The sequence below is a fragment of the Gambusia affinis genome, linkage group LG07, assembly GCF_019740435.1.
Source record: "Gambusia affinis linkage group LG07, SWU_Gaff_1.0, whole genome shotgun sequence".
NCBI lineage: Eukaryota > Metazoa > Chordata > Actinopteri > Cyprinodontiformes > Poeciliidae > Gambusia > Gambusia affinis.
In genome coordinates, this window is record NC_057874.1 from 28,677,865 (window position 1) to 28,696,331 (window position 18,467).

At 38.0% G+C, this 18,467-nt stretch overlaps 1 protein-coding gene across 15 annotated transcripts in view; it reads left to right on the forward strand.

The window, feature by feature from the left end:
* The window catches only part of ptprt (protein tyrosine phosphatase receptor type T), a 294,966-nt gene that overhangs the window by 63,832 nt on the left and 212,667 nt on the right, over positions 1-18,467 (forward strand). For all 15 annotated transcript variants that reach the window (XM_044121953.1, XM_044121956.1, XM_044121954.1 and 12 more), the window contains exons 3-7: positions 7,367-7,527; positions 8,474-8,584; positions 10,607-10,688; positions 11,715-11,830; positions 13,424-13,598. In XM_044121953.1, coding sequence (XP_043977888.1) covers positions 7,367-7,527; positions 8,474-8,584; positions 10,607-10,688; positions 11,715-11,830; positions 13,424-13,598 — 645 coding nt within the window. The remainder of the gene's footprint in view (positions 1-7,366; positions 7,528-8,473; positions 8,585-10,606; positions 10,689-11,714; positions 11,831-13,423; positions 13,599-18,467) is intronic.

The window sequence follows — 18,467 nt, forward strand, 5'->3', positions numbered from 1 at the left end:
ATAGCAAAGCCTTAGAAGCTGCAAGAAAAACCACAGAGCTGTTTCTGAGAGCTCAGACGGTGTTTTTATCCAAAAGACGACAGACATAAAACATCTGATAAGGAAAATCAAAGAGAGATTTAAGAGAGAAAGAGCTGAGCATTGAGCGAAGACCCCAGGGAGCCGTTTATGTTCAGTGTATTCAGTGAAAATATTCTGTCAGTGTCGTGTTTTAACAGAAAATCAGGGGAATTAATTGATCCATTAAAGGGAGATTTCATCTCTGCTTTGTTGCTGCTTTATTGCCTCAGTCTGAAAACACAAATGTTCTGTAACAAAGTTTGTCATGGAGATTATGCAGTTACTGGCTTTGTCTCTTTATGCTGTTTAGACAAAGATTTGCAGAAGTTTTGAGTTGAGTTTAAGAACATGATTGAAGCATCTCCAGCATATAAAAGTCAAGACTGAGAAGAATCTTTATGGCCTCATAACAGAATAAAATGGCAAAAAACTATGAAACACAAATGTCTTCCCCATAAAACAAATAAATAACTTAAAGCTTGGCACAAGGTTCAGGGCCAGTAAGTTTTATGAAATGGCATAAAACTCTGTATATTTTGTCAGTAGAGAGTCGACTGGAGATGCAAGAATACGACAATTTCTTAGAAACATAAAGGAGCAGGCTAACGGCTAGCTAACGTCTGACTGGCTCCTAGCTGGCTGCGGCTAAAACTTTAACATTTTAATTAGTAGAAGTGAGACTTGAAAGTGCTTATTCCTGAAATGAAACAAACTGCCTGTTTTTGCAACATAAATGGCACTTGATCATTAGGAAATATGCACAAACCTTCACAACTTCTAGTTGTTGAGTTCAGCTGTAAAACATTTTTTAAATGGAGATTTGTTTTTATGTTAAAAGTCATATTCTTAGTTTTAGAGTTCTTTAAAAAAAATTAGGGAGAAACATTTTAACACCTTGTAAAACCAATGTTTTGTGGAAACACAAGTTTTTTGTTTGTAATACAGAATAAAAGAAAATATAGACCTCCTGCAGCAGCGTTCACACCATAATTATGTATTTTCTGGGTTGCTAAATATGGGGAAATATGGGAAATTCCAGAAAATTAAAGCAGAAGAAACAGAGTTGGGAAAATAAAATAAATTTTATAGAACCCTAAATCTTGTGGCCTGGAAGCAAAGTGGTCTAAGACTTCTGCACAGTGTTTCATGACTCTTTTAATTTAATGTTTGTCAGTGTTTAACATTTTTCCTCTCTTTGCCTCCTTCACCATCAGTTATTGGTGAAGTGTCAACATTTAGCGCAAATGAAGAGAGCCAGCCGACCGCAACATAAACCGATGTAAAAGCATTATAAAAAGCCATTTGTGAGGTTTGTGAAGAGTGACGAAATTCCCCAGCCTCACACACCCTCACGCAGACGCACCGCCTGCTCCATTTGCTGTAATATGAGTAAATGAATTAGGTTTTGATGCTTTAAAAGCTTTTTTTTCTTTTGGCTCTTATTGGGAGTAAATTTCACTCTAATGGTGAGGTGTGTTTACAAGCCGCTGGCGGCGGAGAGAGAGATGGACAACTTGAAGGAGGGAATGCTAAAGGGAGGACAAAGGAGAGAAAGAATGATGGATTATAAATGGATTTTAAAAGAAGGGCACGTAGGGATGAAGGGGAAAGAGGACGGCAGGATAGAAGAACAAGTCAACCTCAGACAGATGAATGAGTTGTTTGCATTCATGGTTTACTCCATTGCCCCATTAAAGGCATTTCAATTACCGACTTATCAGATTACTGCAAGGTTAAGAGACGGAGGTGGGGGCCAGAGAACAGTGTCGTAAGAGATGAGCTATGAAGATTAACTTTAATGTAAGAACATATATTGAATCTAAATGGCTGTCTAGAATACAAATGCAACACAATTTAAATGCATCATTGTGTGTAAGGTTTTTAATTTGGTTTTTCTCTCTTTCTTAATTATTTCTGAGGTTTTTTTTGGTTCAAGTCAGATTAGATTTTGTTTTTCTGTTGGTTTGGTTTAGTTTAGTGTTTCTTCCTGTCTGTGGAGGCCTGGACAGCAGAGCAGGATTAGTGACTTAGCTTTAGACTCCAGCTCCTACAAAATTGGAAATTTTTGCATTTTTCTTTATAGTTTTATTCAATAAATGTCAACATACTTTTATTTAACAGTAGTCACCATCTATTCTCTATGTTTTTGTAGAGTTTGTCTAATATTCCCTCTGATTGGCTGTTCCCTGATAATGTAGGGAACAGCATTGGCCTCTGTGTTAGTCCCAGTGGTTTCCACTGTGGGTATTAATGCATAATGAGGTATCCTTAGTGTTTGAATTATTAAAATGGGCAGCTATAAGTGTGTTAAAGTCTCAAATGTTTGTGGATTTCAGCAATATTGTACACATTTTACACAGATTTACTGATGGTGTTAATATTTGTGCAGGGATGAGACCAAACGATAACAGGTCTGAAGAAGAATTGAATCTGTTTGACCTCAAATATGACCAAACCAAACTTGTTACTGATGCTGAATTTAAGTTTTTGCTTTTTTTCACCAATGTGTTATGATAGATTCAGCCCAGCTTTCTGTCTGTTCCTGCTGATGATGATGACGATCCTGCAGGGCCATTACCCATTCAGGACGCAGAACATATGGGGGTGTGAGGCACCTCAGGGGGGAATCGGGTGCACTAAATGGACCGAAGGCCACAGACATATTTGTGTTGGGGTTTGCCGATTCCCTTCGGCATGAATTATGCGATGGCGATGATGAGGAAGATGAGCCATTTTACCCAACAATGGCGTCGTTTTTCATCCAGATAGAAGGAAGTCGCGTTCGTCCAGCAGCTTTCTGATTTCGCTCACGCTTAGCTTCCTTCTCTGGCTCATCCAATTTAAGTTTGTTTTCAGGGACTAGAAAAGACTTTCTTATTTTGGTTTTTAAGGTGGCCTTGGAAAATGTAATCAGTTTTATTCTCAAACAATCAAAACAAAGGCAGCAGACTTCAAGAGTCTCACAAGTTTGATTCGGTTTTTGAGATGTTGGAGATAAACAGATTTACTGACTCATTTTACATGATATCTAGAATTTCTAATTGCACTTTCTGACCCATTTGAAAGAAGATTTGCTTGTTTGTTTAAATATTTGACCAATTTGATCAACCTCCTGTTTTTGACACAGTTTCTTTATTAATTATTTTACATTTGTTTGTTTTATTCCTAACTACACCGACTCAACAAACTAAAGCTGTTTTTACACGTTTGACCACGTTTGTGAAGATATTGGTGCATTCAAGTGTGCTGTACTGCTGCAGAGTTATCAAACGAATTGGTAATGATTAGAAAAAATAAACATTCTCAGTCAATATTCTTTATTGGATTGGTATTGCCCGACACTAAAACTCAGGTATTGGTATCGGAAGTGAAAAAAGTGATTTGTGCATACTTCTAACTCCAGCTGAAAACTTTCAGATAGGAAACAGAAAAGAGAAATCCATATTTTCTCTTGATCATAGACCTTAACCTGCTGCTGTTCAAAAATATCACATCCTATATGATCCCAAGTGGGAAGATGATGCCAAAGTATGGAGCATATATTCCCCAGGACCCGAAGACGGCATCATTTCCTTTGTTCAGGTGTGCATATCTGTGTTTTCCTTTACGCTGGCCTCCTACGCTGCATATAATAGCTTTGCAGCTCTATTAAAAGGATGCATCCGCCTCCTTCACATATTGTCACAAGCTAAATACATAAATCCAGTGCAGAAACACTTAAGTGTGCATTACTGTTAACTGAATAATATCAGCACTAATATGTGGCTGCAGACGTTTCCTTTCTATAGGACCATTGTGGAAAAAAGCCAAACTGTTTTGAAAGCCATATCAGTTCTCAGAAGACTTGCTCCATAAAATAGTGACTTTTCTTGTGAAATAGAACTAAATTGTTATCGATTGTCTCAGGGAATCACCTTGTAGGAGCTAAAATCTTGCTTACTGTCTCTTCCTTGTGTTTTTGTAACAGATTGCTTGTAAAAAAGAGCCTAAAGGTGTGTTCCTGCGTTGTCTGATACAACATATAATTATCCTTTTGTATTTAGGAGTCTTTTCTGCCTCAACATGCAGTTATTGTCACGGAAAAAGAAAATACCTAATTTCAGAAGTAACTATTTGTTTCAGTTGAGTCAGATTTTAGTATCCACTCATAATAGGCCTAAATTTTGTAACAATATTCTTTTTTTTCCCCCTCCAGGGGGTCTTTTGTGGGCTCTAGTGTCCCTTATATGACAGTAGGCTGACAGGAGAGGGGGAGGGAGAGGGAGGAAGAAGTCATATATGAGCAAGTAATGGATGCAGAGTTTAGATTTTTTTGTGTAACTTTTTTCCAATCTATTGATTTTAATTATATATACTGCCTAAAATGTATTTGGGTAAATTTAATGTACAGTTCCTTCCCAATATTTGTGCCAGAGCTCAGCTTGGGTTGCTAGGTAATGGGGCTGGGCTTCACTAAGGTTGCTAGGTAACGGGTGGAATTCTGTTGGGGTTGCTAGGTAATAGGCAGTTCCTGCTGATTTGTTACTTTACATTCAGAAGGTTTTTGAATTAGCTGATTTTCCAGACACCCAAATATATTAACTTGTTGCTAAGAAAACAACTGGGTGTTTTTAACCGTCCTGTTGTCCTCGGGTCAAAATGACCCGCCACTGTGTTAAAACTCCCCAAAGATCCACTAAATGTTATTTTAGGACAACTGGGTGTTTTTAAGTACTTGATCTGTTTTTAGAAACAGTAGAAACCCAAATAGAAGCAGCAACACATCAAAAACTTGAATTTTGGGTAACATGTTCCGTTTAAAATAATTTCCATAGCAGAAATATGCAGCAGAGGATTCTGGTTCACTTTGTTGTCGACATCTTTGGAAAAGTAAAAGTGAGATCTCAGATTCCACAGTTTTTGTGAAAACAGTTGGTCTCGAGTGGCGAAGTGTGCTGGAACGTTTGTTGCTCTGAGTTGACCCACTTATTCTGATCTGGACGTGTGTGTGTGTGTGTGTGTGCGTGCGTGCGTGTGTGTGTGATACGGTAGACGGATTCACGCGTTTTTCTCACGTTAACAGATTTTTGTCTCTCTAACCTCCATAGCAGTGAAACAATGTGAGAAATGGCAGCTGTGAGTTTGTTTTGTTTCTAATAATGCTTGTTGGAGTGTGAGTGAATAAAAGCATCTTGTGTTACTCTATTGTGTAAAAGACGATAATTTATATCCATGAGATTCATTCTCATGTTCTCTCTTGGTGTTTTTTACGTCCATAGTACCACTGTCCTATTTTTATGTTGCTCCATCCACCTTAATTTGCCAAGTTATGTGTTCATTATATTTGCGATTCTTCCAGAAATTTTACATTTTCTCTGCATGTAAAATGCCACAGATATTTTAGAAAATGTTTTATTCAAACCACAGGACGTGGAAAATGATTTGGTTAAAATTAAAAAGGGTTATTACAGTACCCCTGAGGTGTAATTTATCCTAAAATATAGTTTAAACATAGATAAATTACTTATTTCAAAGCCAGTCTAACTGTTAAGGTGTTTGTCATGAAAAAGTAACATAATCATAAAATCCCATTTTGCATTGCATAGATGCAATTTGCCATTTAATTCAGTTTTACTACCAGACATATTTCCAAACCTAGAACAAAGTATTAGTTATGCTTTATTTGTAAGTTCTTTCTCCATTATTATTATTATTATTATTATTATTATTATTATTATTATTATTATTATTATTATTAGTATGTTAAGGTCCCTTCAGGAACCATCAGATGACAAAAAATATAAGCATGCACCTTTAGTTATGATTAATCTGCACAGTCACACCTACTTTATTTATTATGCAACTTTTTTCCTCTCCCTTCCCAGAGACTCTTCCAGTCGCTTCAGATTTTTAGTGAAGCTGATGGCAGTTAGCCAAATGCAGCTGGTCGACCCATAAAAGCTCCATCCTCGGCCGTAAAGCACCGACTAAAACACACTTAAACCATAAGCTGACAAAGAAAGTGTGGTTTACGCCTGGTTTTGCAACCCTCAGGGTGTGGATGCATTAGGACTTTGATATACCATTTTGGTGATTTAAAGAGCTTTAAGAGCTTGGCTTTCTTTGCTGCATCAAGCATCTGGTTTGTGCTGTACGAAACTTATCAGCCATTTTCCAGCTCACAGTACTCCGTAATTAATAGTTTGTGGGACATTATTTATCCATGGAGGATGCACTTAATGTCCTGAAGAAATCAATGATTCTCTCTCTGTGAAGCATAAAGTATCCTGTGTATGTAAGCAAGCATGATTATAAAATAGGGCTCCATATTCAAGTCGAGTTTATTTAAAAAGTTCATTTATCGAGATGCTTTCGACCCAAAGGGCGATACCTTAAGGGTGCCAAGGAAAAAATGAATGCAGGAGAAACACAAAAAAGTTGCAACATCTCTTCATTTGGGGGTTTTGAGGGTTGGCCAGTTATTGTCGCCGCCGTTCACCAAAGTATGTTTGAAACTGGAGGTTTTTAGCTCATAATCTGATCCATATTTTAACTAAACAAAGATATTTGAACTTAGATGTGGTTAGGCTATTTAAAAAGCCTCAATCATCACATTTAAAATCAATAAATGTCTTTATATAAATATTTTTTTGCTATTTTCATATGCCTATTCAACAGTTTAGCAGCTAAAAGGGTTTTTGAATTTAACATTTTTATTTTGCCCTGTGTGGTTTTCTATTAGAATTTGACTAAATAAGATAAAAAACAACACATTTTGTTGTTAGCTAATGTATGTCTATTCAGTGATTTAGCAGTAAAAAATGTGTTTGTGATTACAAAAGCTTATTTTGTTGATATGTGGTTTTGACTAAAAGGCAGTTATTTTTGTTTGATTAATTACCGACATTTACAATTAACCTGATTACATTTTTTTATTCAAGTCCCACCTCTAGTATAAAAGAAATAGAACTGGTCCCGAGACCTTGCCTTGGGGAACACCTAGACGCTATGGTAACTGAAACATGTAAAAAAATATTTTTTTAAAGCAGACAGAGAGAAAACAGAAGTTGAACCTGTTTGGAAAAAGCTACAATTCCTGTTTTTTAGACGAAAATGTGCCGTGTTTATTGTCCATGTAACTCAATGGAATTTTCTCACCCTTTAGAAACATGCATTCATTAATTATATGGATATTGCAGCCCACTTGTAGCATGCAGTTTCAATCCAAAATGTCTTTCAAAAGGTTACTAGGACATGATATTGTTGAAAACTGATGTCAGATTAACGTCATGTGTGGGTTTTTGTTGTTCTGTTTACATGTGTGCAGGCTCGTTTATGGTAGTGAATGCATCGGGCCGTGCGTCAGGACAGAAGGCTCACCTGTACATGCCCACCCTGAAGGAGAACGACACCCACTGCATCGACTTCCTGTACTCTCTGTCCAGTCGTGACGGGGCAAGCCCGGGAACCTTAAACGTCTACATCAAGGTGTGTAGCAGAAAATACAGATGTGTGGAAGCGAATGGCTGGCTGAGAAGGACTGGTGCAAAAGGTACTGCATGGAAACGGTCGTTTAGTTGCCGTGTTAGTTCAAGGTGTGACGTGCATAGCTAGCTTACCGAAGGATTGTTTAAATATAATAATGAATAAATAGCTTAAAACTGAGTCACTCAAAAGAAAAACTGAAGATATTAGTGGAAAGAATATAACGGCAGGATTACTTTTATGATTGGAGGAAGTTAAGCTATAATGCAGTAAGTTTTGATATGTTCTTCTCTAGCGATTTGATTCTTTTGAACGACTGCCAATGAGTCTCAATTGCTGAAGACTGCTGTTTGTATAACTTTGCGTGTTTAGGCTGAAAAACAGAATTTTTGTTTCTGCCAAAGCAACTCAGCATTTCTTTTATTTTGCTTCTAGACTGCAAATAGCCCTAATGCACACAACACTTGATAGTGAAGAACAAATTCTCTTTGGATTTCCATATGTTTGACATGATTGGAAAGCTAAGACTACAAACTTTAATAATCTGTAAATAAGTCAAAAAGCCCAGAGAAGACGTGTTCATGGTTTTGTTGTGGCCATTCACATTTACAAAAACAGCTCCACCCGTCTCATTAAAAGAAAACAACAACGAGTGAGTACAGAGACTAGTGTTTTAATTAGTATCATTAGTGCATTAGTGTTTGTTAAATGGGTTAAATGATCCTCAGCCTGAAAAAGTTTGAGAAGCATTTCGTATCAGCATTAAACATCCAAATGAGTTCACAGTAAAAAAAAAATCAGGTCTGAAGGAGTTAAAAAGCCTCTGCAGCTCCACATCAGAGGAAAATCTGTCTTTTGAGTTTTGCTGCTATGGATTTCAGGATCCCTGAATCAGCTCTTTTCATCATTTACCTTTCTGTCGTCCTTCCCTGCTGCTCGCCGCCTGCAGGTGAATGGAGGCGCTCAAGGTAACCCGGTGTGGAACGCCTCGGATACCGTCACCGAAGGCTGGGTCAAGGCTGAACTCGCCATTTCCACATTCTGGCCCAACTCCTACCAGGTACTCCACCCACACACACACACACACACACACACACACACACAGACTCTGTTTATAGTAATACGGACGCACCGATCCATTTCTGCTATCTGAGGTTTAGAATCTGCTGATGCTGATCTGCTGCAGAAAAACAGATGAATTTATTAAAAGAGTTTATTTTGATTAACCACAGACATAAATTAACTGAATTCCACTTTTATTTTATAATTCTGCACCAGAACATCACACTTACATACACCAGTAGCTTCACAAATAGATTTGACCTAATGTATCAGGAATGTCGTCAGGACGACAGATCTAGAAGTTTTCTTAATATCAGGACCAATATCTATATTAGTACGGGATGCCGACGCTGTCGGACTGCGATACGACTCCATAACACCCAGAGACGGAGCTCATTTTAAAGTTTTAGTAAAAATTTGAATTACTTTTGACAGTCTGACTGTTTCTCTGTAGAAACTTATATTTTACCTTCTATAAGTAGTCACTACTTACAGTTTTGAGTCATGTACTGTGGTGAGTTCTGTAACTGAACTGTTCGTTTAATGACCTCCAGTCTTGCTGTGCTTCCTTGTTTATTGGTCTATTAAAGGTGCAGCGGTATACAGCTCTGTGCTGTCGTGAAGTAACACTTCAGTACCTTTGCTTTAGGTAATGACCTGAGTGTTGCACAGTGGATAAAAGCACCATAGATATAAGACTTTATAGGAGCTAAAGTGAATTAAAGGCTTCTTTATCTTTTCCTCCCTAATTATCTGTGACCTCCCAGGGAGAGATGACACTTCCCTTTTCTACACCAACTATCAGTTAAAAGTTCAGAGCACCAAGTGCAGCAAAGTGGTTTTATGCAAAACCTATGATGGTAGAATTACTTTTGTATAAAAGCTTTACTCTTGTACAAAAAGGTGAGATTATTTAAGATGAAAACTCCAAAATGAATCTCCAATGATTCAGTTTCAAGTTGAATCAAAAATAAAAAGTAACTTACTAGAACCTTTTAGACAAGTTATAGGAGCTTCTACTAAGATAATAATTTATTAATATTGGTTTTAAAAAGTATTAGTTCCACTGGCAAACATTTTCACTTATAAGATTGAACAAATGGAACCAATCTGATTGGGCCTTTTTAAATGAATATTAAGGGGAATTATTGACTCAAAACCAGCTTGTATATCTTGCTGAAAAGTTACTTGCAAGTTATTTTGTCTTATTTCAGATCTACTAAGACATTTGTACAAGAAACTAAATCAAGAAAGTCTTTTTTTTACTTTAATCATAACTTTTTTTTTTCTCAGAATTCAGATTTTTTATTTTTTTCTGAAGATTAAAGTCAAATTTGGGATAAAAAGTCTGATTTTCACCTGGTATGGTTTTATGTTTTTACAGTGCTTAAATTTAAGATCGACTCATGATTGGCCAATAAACTTACCAAGCAGCATTCTTATGTTTTATTGTAACAAGAAAGATTTGTCGTTTTGATGCAAATGTGTGGAATTTGTTTGAGAAAAAGTGATCTTACTATTGAGTGTATGCTGGCTCTGTTTGGAGTCGGTTTGACATTATATTCATGTTTATGTTGGTGGGTCAGGAGTTCATGGCCTCCCAGCCACCCGGCTGACTTCATGTCATCCTCAGTCTGTGTTCAGGTCTTTTTTAAGTGGATGTGTGCGGTAAAGAAATGAAGAACAACACAAAGCGACAGCTTCAGAACGGGAAAAAAAGAGATGAGGGAAAAACAGGGGGGCAATGAGTGATGGAAGATGGATGAGGAGAAAATAAGAAGGGAGAAAAGCGGAGAAGTGACAGCATATGTGGCTGGCATACGGATAGAGACAGAAGTGATGAAGTGAAAAGAGGAATAGTTGCTGACTTTTGGTGGAAAATTCCCCTGGGCTTCCCATATGAGCTTCTTCACAGCGATGCCGAGACGCAGCAGCCTGTGAAGGAAAAAAAGTTTTTATATCTGGATTTCTTTCATTTATTTATTTTTCTCCTTCCTCTCTCTCTTTTTTTGACTCTCAGGTAATATTCGAGGCGGTTTCGGTCCAAGGCCACCCAGGTTTCATCGCCATCGATGACATACGAGTTCTCGCTCATCCTTGCCGTAAGTGAGAGAGACGTAGTGAGAGAGGTTTGACCCTGCAAAACTGTAGCCCTGCTGAGCATCATCTGTTTTATTGCTGTCCTGCACACACACGCACACACACACACACACACACGCACGCACACACGCCCACACACGCACACACACGCACACACACACACACACACGCACACGCACACACGCCCACACACGCACGCACACACACAGACGCACTCACATGCAGACAGTGAGGATTGCAGACAGATTGCAGAGAACCAGAAGAAGGTCCAAACTCAGGGTCTTCATCACTCAAATCTGACAGAAACTCTTTGCTCCACAAAACTCTGTTCCATAAAGCAGCTATTCCCTGGCTGCTTAAATTCCCTCTTATGTTAACAAAAACATTACTACACAATAATGTTGATTTCAAAATGTGAAAGTTTTAACTGCCCTAACCCATCTGAATTACTATGATGCACAAAAAATAAGCAGAAACACCAAAATAATGAAATGTCATGGAGAAAGATGAATTACAAAAGCTTTGAAGGAGCAACCTTCATGTGTAAGTCCTTGTCATTAGTGCCAAAGCAAATTATCATTATTAAATGAGTGATGGCTCCACACTCGGTTGGGTTTATCTGCTTCTACAGACAGTCAAATGAAATTAAACAGTCGCAGACAACTCTCAATACCAGACCAAAGTCACCACAATGTCAGCCTGCCTGCCACGCCTCCCTTCTGATTACAATAATAACCTGCTCTGTCTTACATTGTAAATGTCTTTTAGTCCTATTGTTTACACAAACACTAGCTGTGTGTCATAAAATCACGCAAATTCAAATTTCAAAAGTTAATTCGCTTAATGGAAAAAAGCCCATTTGTAAAAAAATGTTTTTCCATAAAAAGCTTTTGTGCTAAGATGAGTTGGTCTTTCAGCTGCATTAAAATTGGAATTAATTTACACATAATGTGTGTATTTGTATTGAGTTATTGATTTTGTTCATATGAACTCGTTACCATAATTTGTGTGTTGCTGTTATGTTGCAGGTAAAGCTCCTCATTTCCTGCGGCTGCAGAATGTGGAGGTGAACGTGGGACAAAATGCCACCTTCCAGTGCACTGCTGGAGGGAAATGGTCTCAGCATGATAAACTCTGGCTGCAGGTTTGTACCGTTTTATAATATTCTATATAATATTGTCTTGATTTCAATTCAGTCATACATATATTCCAATTGATTCTAGTTATCAGACAGTACAGTCTGCATTGTGTCGTTAACTTTCATACCAAGCATGCAGCAATAGTGGAGAGGAAAACAAACCAGAACAAACTAGAACAGAAGTAAGATAATTTTTAATGTTCATGAAAGTCAAACGTTAATAGCAGAAGAGGGAGAACAAAAGGGTCAAACCACAACCGAACCGACCAGGTGTAACTTTTATGGAGAGAAAAAAATGACTAACGAACCAAATCCTACAGCACATCTACATGGTAGGATTGTCAAAGTCAAGCTAGCATAAGTGACCTAGTTCCTTCTCCCTCAGTATTTTTTATTTTTTTAACTTTTCCTGTGGCCCTGCGACAGACTGGCGACCTGTCCAGGGTGACCCCGCCTCTCGCCCGGAACGTAGCTGGAGAGGAACCAGCAACCCTCCCGACCACATTAGGGACAAGGTGTTAGAAAATGGATGGATGGAACTTTTCATGTGAAGCCATAGACCTTGTTACTTAGTTTCTAATACTGTTGACATTTAATAGCAAAGCATTGTGTCCCTTTTTCTTTAATATATCACGCTTACATCTAAGATTTATTACATTATGTTGACAATTTGAGAAATAAATCTAAAGGTAGTCATCGTCAGCCAGCAGTTTTTGGGGATTTTGCATTTGTTACATTACAATGTGTTTATGTTGTAATTCAGTCCAATTCACTCTGGTTTTCTACAGGCTAATAATTTAATCTCAACCAACCTGTAGGTCTAATTTATTCAAGCTCTTTTACTTTTTGTAGCTTGGAAGTTGACTCAGTTATTCTACCATTTTAGTTCAATCCCTTTTAATTCAAATGTGATATTGTTCAGTTCTTTCTCATTAGATTTATACAAAACCACATAAAATCAGTTTTATGTAAAACCTCCAGGTCTCTGAGCTCCATTTTGTAAACAGATTAAACTAAATCTTGTTCTGTTTTGCACCGGTGATTCCATTTCTGCACCAGTGACATTCCTTACGCGTGTTTGTCAACATGTTCATGCTGCGTGTCGTCATGGCAATGTATTAATTTCAGTCTACATTCATGTGCAAGTTTGCATTATTGTTACAGCAGAACACAAAGCCCAGGAGTATACTGGAGGGTAAAGTAATGACATGTTAACTCTCCCAGCTGAGGGTCTGTTGGGGGAAAAAGCATCGTTTCCTGAATGGTCCGTCAGGATTGCAGTTGAGAGATTTAATCTGCAGATTGCATGCAGACAGTGTTTGTTTTTTTTAGTTTTCAGGTTAGTTTCCTCAGAGAAAATTGATTCTATTTTTTCCAGGCATAAATACAGAGTCTTTGTCTTCATTTCATGATGCGCATATTCTGTAAATTCATGGATTGCTTTGGTAAAACCATACAGGGTGGAGAGTAGCACTGATAGAACAGCAGTTATTTTAGCAAATATAAACGGTTGCACTGTAAATCCAGTTAATATTAATACCTTAACATGGAAAGCAAGTGGAAAACCCACAACAACACGTATGATTTCCCATCTTCCAGCAGTGGAACGGTAAAGACACGGCGCTGATGGTGACCAGGGTGGTCAACCACCGCCGCTTCTCTGCGACGGTGAGCGTCGGTGACACGTCGCAGCGTAGCACCAGCCGCTACCGCTGCGTCATCCGATCTGATGGCGGATCCGGAGTTTCCAACTACGCCGACTTGATTGTCAAAGGTACGTAAATGTAACCGCAGAGGTGAAATGAAAGGCATGGAAAGACAGCAGAGATCCACAGACTTCATTACTATGTATGCAGCAAAGTGGGACTGTTTCTTTTGGAAGTGTGAAACAAGCCCTGGTTGTTTGTGTGGATGTGTGCATGTTTGGCTGCGGCCCATTAGAGCTGTGAGGGAGCTGAGGATGGAATACTGAAAGGATTTCCAGAAAGTGGGAACCCACAATGAGTCCTCTCTGTTCATGTTTTTGATCCGTTTTTCACTCAAAACTGTGAAGAAGATCCAAACAGTTTAGATGTTTATAAAAAATACTATTTTTGCCTCAACTTATACACAAATGCACCTTTTTTATTCTTCTGAAAGACAAGCAGTACTTTATTTCACCAGAAGGACTGTCAAATAAATCCTGATAAACAAGTTTGACTTTTAATGTTGGAAATCTTCACATTGAGCCACAAATATAAGTTATTTTAATGTTTATTACATTAGAAGCACAATATTGAGTCAGAAAACTATTCATGCCTCTTTCAGATGTATAATAGGTTAAAACAGTTAACTAACTTTACCAACATGTTTCTTCTGGTTGGAAGTAACTTGAATCTATAAAGGGAGCTAAAGATTAGTTGATGTTCACACAGTAGCCCAATGAGACCCAAATCGTCTGATTGGACCGATTCTGAACTTTTCACCTAAAAGAAAAATCTGATTTGTCCCAGTTTCACATGTGTAGCTAAATTGCAGATTTGATTGTTTTCAAAGCATCTGCAGTCTTATTAGTCATGTTATCCAGCTTTTATGTCGTTGATTTGAGACGTTCATCATTATTCTGCACCAGAAGAAGCCAGATGCTGTAAATCAGGAAGTAAACAATGGTGGAATATTATCATTATGAACTGATGAGTGAAATCTGCAGCAGATCACATCACAATCCCACCGCTCCTGCCTCCGACTACACATCCAAACCCATATGTATAAACAAATAAGTATAAATATTTAAGACACTCAGAGTTGGGCGTTGTAAAGTCTGATGGCTACAGGCAAACGTTTCAACTCCAAACTCAGAATGTAAATTAAATCAAATCACATCCTGAGGTAGAGTAATTAAAGACAGGAAATATTATCTAATGTAAATGTCTCTTTGATTGGAATTACGCTGTTAACTTTATTTGTTGTGAAGGATGTTTTAGCCTGCAGAGTCAGAAAAGTTGGATTGCATGTGTTAGCGGCGCCACTCTGATTAGACAGTCGTCCAGGGACAGAACTGTCATTACCATCTGTTTGCAGAATCACACTATCGACTCACGAGAGCATCCGAAGCTCACCGCACTGAACGTGCCCCATACAGAGTGTGTATTCATTGTGTTGCTCTGTGTGTGTGGGTGGGTGAAGCTCAGGTGTTGTCGGCCATGCTTCTTGCCAGGGGAATAACCGATGCCAACGCAGCGAACAAAAGAGGAAAGGGAAAATGAAAACACACGCATGAAAACACCTTCCTCCAATTTGCATAAATGTGTCATCATCCTTCATTTCCACTTTGACTTTTTGTCCCTTTTCCCTCATTCTCGTCACTCCTGTGTTGTTGATTTGCTTTAGTGCATCTTCATTTGTTTGGTGTGGGTACTATACATGGATGACTGTGTTGTCATGTGTAAGGTGTTGTTATGATTTTTTTTTTTGTGTGTGTGTGTGTCTGCTAAGTGAAATCAGGGTTAATTGCTGTTGCTCAGTCAGGTGTGACGGGGGAATCTGGAGAGAGATGCTGCTCATATTACAGCGCCCTGCCTGTACGCTCTGTACGTCTCTGTCCCATACCTGTTCATTCATGCATGGAAAGCCTCCATAACCCAGCCCTGTTGGCCAGCTCAACACATTATGCTACTCTTTTAGATTTGGAGACAAACTAGCATCTGTTGGGTGAATGTCTTTTTTAGAAAATTTACCCTTTCACCCATAATTTACACAAAACGCCATAATTATTTAACAAAAATCCTTGAAATAAGTGATGAAAAAAGGGAAATGATATTGATAGATCTTTTATGCAGAGCTAGCATGTTGGAGCAGCTCTGTTTTTCTAGACGTTTGTTCATATATTGTTTGGTTGCACATTTATTCCCTCTGTCTTCTGGTTTTGCACCTGGAAGAAATTTTACGTAACCTTGGCAACAGGGTATTGTTTTTACCACTGGGATAAGCTGATTAGCATCTCAAAAGCTAAAATAACACCTGAACTATGATCCCAATTCACAAAAGAGTGAAAAAAATAGGCTTTAGTAGCTCAATTTCATTGACCATAGAATTACGCAAATTGGAACTACAAAAATAATGTTGCTTAAAGGATACATGCCTGTTAATGTTTTGTACTTAAACATTTTTTACACTAGAATGAGTTGGTTTCTTTGAATGTATCAAAATTAACGTATTTTGCAAATTTGCAATCAAAGCACTTTTTATGCATCACTCAAGTCATGTGAACGATAACCAACTGTTACTACTGGTGGGAATGATGAATAAAGACAACAGGAAGTGGTAGATGGAAGACGGTGCAGCATGTTTTTTTAATAACTCTTGTTTGTAAATTATTACGCTTCTTATTTAATGGAAACACCGCAATTGCAAAATTGTGTTTTTTTTGGCATCTGCAGAATATTGACAAAGTTTTGTGTACTTTTGTAATAGAAAAGCAACAAAGGGTGCAGAGCAGAACCAAACAGCGGAAAAAGAAGGAGGAAGTTCATGTCCATCAATCATAATGGGCAAGAATCATTTCCCCAGTGCCATCTTTTCTTTAAAACCATAAACCAGACAGATATTTAACTAAACTCCCCATGTCTGGATATAAAATCATCTCACTCAGACACACGCCCTCTGGTGGTGAGTCAGGAGTTGGAATTGATCTACAGCATTTGCTAAAAACAACTCAAACACTTAAAAAAAATAACACCTAGCCATTTTTAGGCAATAAGTTAATATTTTTTGGTGTCTGGAAAATGAGCCATTTCAAAAACCTTTGGAATATAACATCACAAATGAGCAGGGACTGCCTGTTGCCCGCACAGATTATTTTGATTTAAAGTGACAGGAGACCCTAAAACAGGACAAATAAGCAGAACTGAGCAGAATAAAGTCTCATAATGTCAGAATGATTTTATATAAAAATGCAGTGTTTTGTACAGACCATAGATCTTATCCTGTTCAAGGAGGCGTAGTGGGTCAGCTACAGGTGTGTGGCTACGGCCATAAATGAGATGATTTATGTGAAATTTAAGGGCCTAAAGAATCCACTCTGTCCACATGCTTGTGAAAGAGAGAGCTGAGGTGTAGCAGCCCGGCAGAGATTGAAGGTCGGCTGTATTTGAGTGTGTGTTGCATCTTGTATGGGCATTTTGACATCTGTGTGTGTGTGTGTGTGTGTGTGTGTGTGTTCTGTCTATCATAGATAAGACTCAGTGGGGCGAAACAGAGATCCAGGAGAGCCTCTGTCAGCCAGTGGCCCGTTGATACCTCACAGAGAATACGTTTGAGTGTGTGTGAGTTCCCCAGGAATTGTGCCACATTTTTCTAAGTCTCCCTGGGTCATCATAAAGCTGATTTTAGTCCAAGAATTAGACCCAGCAGCAGCACCAGAGTGTGTGTTAATGTCAGACTGTGTGTGTCCGTGGAGCTTTTTGTTGCCCCAGAGCTCATTCCCAACATCGTCTGTGTGTCTGTTCCTGATAAGGAAATCAATAGGCGAGTGGACAGCTTCTGCTGTATGTGTCAGACTCCTGGAAACCCAGTGACGCTCTGAGCTCCCACTGGGTGTGAACACAACACAACCTCCAATTTACAGCAATAACTGCCTGGAATATGATGGACTTCCAAGTGAGGAGTTTTATATCAAAATGAGATGTCAGATGTTTGAAAGAAACACAAAAGAGATGTCAGAGCTTCCCAGAAAAACAAGCTCCTCTTTCAATGGGTTTTCTGTTTCTATTTCAACATGCAAAAAAGATAAAACTTCTTTTAAATACAGGTTTTAAAAAGAAAATTCTCTGCTTTTCTGTGAAAGGTTTTCAATTCTCAAACCTGCAGGAAGCTTGTGAAATTTATGTGAAAATTTCAAACTTCTTCTGTAGTTTTTTATATTTTTGTTTAGTCTATTTATTTATTAGACCTTAATGTATATTTTAAGGTTACTAGTTGCAGTCTTTTTACTCTGACTGTAGTGGACAGTCCTGTGATAAAGAATAAAAGTTGTGTGTTGTCAACATAAACATGGTGAAAGATGTTGTAGAACAGCCCATCAATAATCTGAACAAGGAACAACAATTTTTTTTTCTCCCCAAATGTATAATTTTAAATAATGTCTGAAACAGTTTACTAGAAAATTTATTTTATTTTACATTTTGATTTCAGAATCATCATCAACATATTAAAATTTTGGTCAATGTTTCATTTATTTTGGTTCCAAAGCAACTCTAACCAGGTGGGCTTTTAATCTTGATTTAAAGGAACTCTGTGTTTTACTGAATAAACTTCTAGAAGTTATTCAAGTCAACAATTACATTTACTAAAATGCCTTATTGTTTCTCCTGGAGGAATTACAACAATGTAATTATGTTGCATCCATTTTATGAGAAAAAGTTTCTGAATTCATATTCACTAGGTTGTGTATTAAAGTGGGAGTGCCTGTCTCTTTAAGCAGGTCTTCTGGGCTTGACATAAGGTGTGTGTACCTGTGTGCGTGTACCTGTGTGTGTGTGTGTGTGTGGGTTGTCTTGTGCATGTTGGGCAGTTTGTCATGTTGCCATTTTATGTTCAATGCACTTTCATGTGCATCAGCCTCTTTATATAGATGTGGAGGTCAAGGAAGGCGGACACTTCACAG